Source organism: Oncorhynchus keta, unplaced genomic scaffold (genome assembly GCF_023373465.1).
Source record: "Oncorhynchus keta strain PuntledgeMale-10-30-2019 unplaced genomic scaffold, Oket_V2 Un_contig_11116_pilon_pilon, whole genome shotgun sequence".
NCBI classification, from domain to species: Eukaryota; Metazoa; Chordata; class Actinopteri; order Salmoniformes; family Salmonidae; genus Oncorhynchus; species Oncorhynchus keta.
Genome location: NW_026277329.1, coordinates 1 through 5,000, shown reverse-complemented (window position 1 = coordinate 5,000; position 5,000 = coordinate 1). Strand labels below are relative to the sequence as shown.

General features: G+C 45.0%; 1 protein-coding gene across 1 annotated transcript; it reads right to left on the bottom strand.

Annotated features, from left to right (window-relative positions):
* Positions 1 to 1,550: 1,550 nt before the first annotated feature.
* On the bottom strand, positions 1,551 to 3,642 carry LOC127917248 (EP300-interacting inhibitor of differentiation 3-like; the record flags this gene model as incomplete). Its single annotated transcript, XM_052500531.1, has 3 exons — positions 1,551 to 1,709; positions 3,211 to 3,341; positions 3,562 to 3,642. Coding segments are annotated over 3 exons (371 nt in total), but the record flags the coding sequence as incomplete, so codon positions are not given.
* Positions 3,643 to 5,000: the final 1,358 nt, after the last annotated feature.

Below are 5,000 nucleotides of genomic sequence, written 5' to 3'. Positions count from 1 at the left end.
TTTATTCCAATTCACAGATTTCCTGAACTGTAATGAATCCATAGATTAGGGCCTAATTGATTTATTTAAATTCACAGATTTCCTGAACTGTAATGAATCCATAGATTAGGGCCTAATTGATTTATTTAAATTCACAGATTTCCTGAACTGTAATGAATCCATAGATAATTTATTTATTTAAATTTACCTTATTTCCTGAACTGTATCCATAGATTAGGGCCTAATTGATTTATTTAAATTCCAATTCCTGAACAGAATTCCATCCTAATTGATTTATTTAAATTCACAGAACTGTAATGAATCCATAGATTAGGCCTAATTGATTTATTTAAATTCACAGATTTCCTGAACTGTAATGAATCCATAGATTAGGGCCTAATTTATTTATTTAAATTCACAGATTTCCTGAACTGTAATGAATCCATAGATTAGGGCCTAATTTATTTATTTAAATTCACAGATTTCCTGAACTGTAATGAATCCATAGATTAGGCCTAATTTATTTATTTAAATTCACAGATTTCCTGAACTGTAATGAATCCATAGATTAGGGCCTAATTTATTTATTTAAATTCACAGATTTCCTGAACTGTAATGAATCCATGATTAGGGCCTAATTTATTTATTTAAATTCACAGATTTCCTGAACTGTATTCCATAGATTAGGCCTAATTTATTTATTTAAATTCACAGATTTCCTGAACTGTAATGAATCCATAGATTAGGGCCTAATTGTATTTATTTAAATTTATTTAAATTCACAGATTTCCTGAACTGTAATGAATCCATAGATTAGGGCCTAATTTATTTATTTAAATTCACAGATTTCCTGAACTGTAATGAATCCATAGATTAGGGCCTAATTTATTTATTTAAATTCACAGATTTCCTGAACTGTAATGAATCCATAGATTAGGCCTAATTGATTTATTTAAATTCACAGATTTCCTGAACTGTAATGAATCCATCCCATATTTATTTATTTAAATTCACAGATTTCCTGAACTGTAATGAATCCATAGATTAGGGCCTAATTTATTTATTTAAATTCACAGATTTCCTGAACTGTAATGAATCCATAGATTAGGGCCTAATTGATTTATTTAAATTCACAGATTTCCTGAACTGTAATGAAGTAAAATCAATGAAATTGTTGCATGTTGCGTTTATATTTTTCGTTCAGTACACATTTTCTCCGTATATATTTGGTGACCTTTGCCCCAAGCATCCCAAAGAGTTGGAAGATGAAGTGAGGTGGATGAAGTGAGGTGGAGCGAGGTGGATGAAGTGAGGTGGAGCGAGGTGGAGGATGATGTCTGGTGAGGTGGATGAAGTGAGGTGGAGCGAGGTGGAGGATGATGTCTGGTGAGGTGGATGAAGTGAGGTGGATGAAGTGAGGTGGATGAAGTCTGCGTTGGACTACATTGCAAACGGACTCCCTGATCTAGAACCTTACAAATCACCCTGCATCCCAAATAACATTATTTAATATTAGCGATTCAACTGATCCCCTCAAACATGCTGACTATTAGCCACCTTCTGCTTCTGCTCTACTCACATGTAGTGGAAGGAGGGGGCAGTCCTGAAGCAGTGTTGAGCTCTATTAGCCACCTTCTGCCACGCGTCCTGGGGGAGGTAGCCACCGCCGCACCACCACCCTCCTCCTGCTCATCTTCATCCTCCAGGCGATTCAAACCCATGAACGACAACTGGGTGGACCAATAAGAACACAAAGGATAAAAGAGTTTGCAATCTGATAAACGTTAGCCTTCACCACCTCCCACAATCCTCTCCTTGCCCTCCTCTCTCTCCTTGCCCTCCTCCTCCTTCCCTACCTCCCTCTCCTTCCCGACCTCCCTCTCCTTCACCACCTCCCACAATCCTCTCCTTGCCCTCCTCCTCCTTCCCGACCTCCCTCTCCTTCACCACCTCCCACAATCCTCTCCTTGCCCTCCTCTCTCTCCTTGCCCTCCTCCTCCTTCCCTACCTCCCTCTCCTTCCCCACCTCCCTCTCCTCCTCTACCTCCACTGCCTCCCAGTCCCATCCCTCCTCCTCCTTCCCGACCTCCCTCTCCTTCCCCCACCTCCCTCTCCTCCTCTACCTCCACTGCCTCCCAGTCCCATCCCTCCCTCTCCTTCCCCACCTCCCTCTCCACCTCCCTCTCCTCCTCTACCTCCACTGCCTCCCAGTCCCATCCCTCCCTCTCCTTCCCCACCTCCCTCTCCTTCCCCACCTCCCTCTCCTTCCCCACCTCCACTGTCTCCCAGTCCCATCCCTCCTCCTCCTTCCCCACCTCCCTCTCCTTCCCCACCTCCCTCTCCTCCTCTACCTCCACTGCCTCCCAGTCCCATCCCTCCCTCTCCTTCCCCACCTCCCTCTCCTTCCCCACCTCCCTCTCCTCCTCTACCTCCACTGCCTCCCAGTCCCATCCCTCCCTCTCCTTCCCCACCTCCCTCTCCTTCCCCACCTCCTCTCCTCCTCTACCTCCACTGCCTCCCAGTCCCATCCTCCCTCTCCTTCCCCACCTCCCTCTCCTTCCCCACCTCCCTCTCCTCCTCTACCTCCACTGCCTCCCAGTCCCATCCCTCCCTCTCCTTCCCCACCTCCCTCTCCTTCCCCACCTCCCTCTCCTCCTCTACCTCCACTGCCTCCCAGTCCCATCCCTCCCTCTCCTTCCCCACCTCCCTCTCCTTCCCCACCTCCCCTCTCCTCCCTCTACCTCCACTGCCTCCCAGTCCCATCCCTCCTCTCCTTCCCCACCTCCCTCTCCTTCCCCACCTCCCTCTCCTACACCACCTCCCTCTCCTCCTCTACCTCCACTGCCTCCCAGTCCCATCCCTCCCTCTCCTTCCCCACCTCCCTCTCCTTCCCCACCTCCCTCTCCTCCTCTACCTCCACTGCCTCCCAGTCCCATCCCTCCCTCTCCTTCCCCACCTCCCTCTCCTTCCCCACCTCCCTCTCCTCCTCTACCTCCACTGCCTCCCAGTCCCATCCCTCCCTCTCCTTCCCCACCTCCCTCTCCTTCCCCACCTCCCTCTCCTCCTCTACCTCCCTCTCCTTCCCCACCTCCCTCTCCTCCTCTACCTCCCAGTCCCATCCCTCCCTCTCCTTCCCCCACCTCCCTCTCCTCCTCTACCTCCCTCTCCTTCCCCACCTCCCTCTCCTCCTCTACCTCCACTGCCTCCCAGTCCCATCCTCCTCCTACTTACCAGGTGTTCGGCGAAGGCTGAGGGATCGAAGGCCGATCCCTCAGCGTGTAGCTGGCTGGCCTTCTCCTTCCCCAGGTCTGTAGCCAGCACCAGGAGCTGAGCGTCGAGAGTTGCTTCGCGGGCCTGACGGACTGAGAGAGGACAAAACATGAGAGTGAAGACAAAGAAAAGAGTGAGGATTTTAGATTGAGATATTAACAACTTTAAAACGACTACCTTCCTTCCTTGGAATGGTCACGGACTCAGACATTACTAGATTGGTGAGAGCCCTACTTTTGCCTATCTGTCCATGATTAGCGGTCATTTCAAGGTAAGGATGCAATGCAAAAAGTTTGACAGATCCTATCATACCTTCTGCAAACAGTTTGTTGGCCTCCTCCAACACGTCTGTCAGTTTGTTGTTGGTGGGACTCAACATGTCCTCTCTGTTCTCTGGGAAAAACAGAGAAGGTAAAGGTTCAAGGTTCAAGGTTCAAATCATTGAAATCAATTTCCATGTTGCTGAAGTTCTATCACGTTTGCCTAATAAATATACTGAACACAAAATATATATATAAAACGCAACAATTTCAACAATTTTACTGAGTTCAAATCGAATTAAAATGTTATTTGTCACATACACATGTTTAACAGATGTTATTGCGGGTGTAGCGAAATGCTTGTGTTCCTAGCTCCAACAGTAATATCTAACTAAATGCTTGTGTTCCTAGCTCCAACAGTAATATCTAACTAAATGCTTGTGTTCCTAACTCCAACAGTAAAATCTAACTAAATGCTTGTGTTCCTAGCTCCAACAGCAATATCTAACTAAATGCTTGTGTTCCTAGCTCCTAAATGCTTGTGTTTCTAGTAATATATCTAACTAAATGCTTGTGTTTCTAGCTCCAACAGCAATATCTAACTAAATGCTTGGGTTCCTAGCTCCAACAGTAATATCTAACTAAATGCATGTGTTCCTAACTCCAACAGTAATATCTAACTAAATGCTTGTGTTTCTAGCTCCAACAGTAATATCTAACTAAATGCTTGTGTTTCTAGTTCCTACAGTACAGTAATATCTAACTAAATGCTTGTGTTCCTAGCTCCAACAGTAATATCTAACTAAATGCTTGTGTTCCTAGCTCCAACAGTGCAGTAATATCTAACTAAATGCTTGTGTTCCTAGCTCCAACAGTGCAGTAGTATCTAACTAAATGCGTGTGCTCCTAGCTCTAACAGTACAGTAATATCTAACTAAATGCGTGTGCTCCTAGCTCTAACAGTACAGTAATATCTAACTAAATGCGTGTATTCCTAGCTCCAACAGTGCAGTAGTATCTAACTAAATGCTTGTGTTCCTAGCTCCAACAGTGCAGTAATATCTAACTAAATGCTTGTGTTTCTAGCTCCAACAGTGCAGTAGTATCTAACTAAATGCTTGTGTTCCTAGCTCCAACAGTGCAGTAATATCTAACTAAATGCTTGTGTTCCTAGCTCCAACAGTGTAGTAGTATCTAACTACATGCTTGTGTTCCTAGTTCCAACAGAGCAGTAATATCTAACTAAGTGCTTGTGTTTCTAGCTCCAACAGTAATATCTAACTAAATGCGTGTTTCTAGCTCCAACAGTAATATCTAACTAAATGCTTGTGTTCCTAACTCCAACAGTGCAGTAATATCTAACTAAATGCTTGTGTTCCTAGCTCCAACAGTACAGTAATATCTAACTAAATGCTTGTGTTCCTAGTTCCAACAGTGCCTTAATATCTAACTAAATGCTTGTGTTCCTAACTCCAACAGTACAGTAGTATC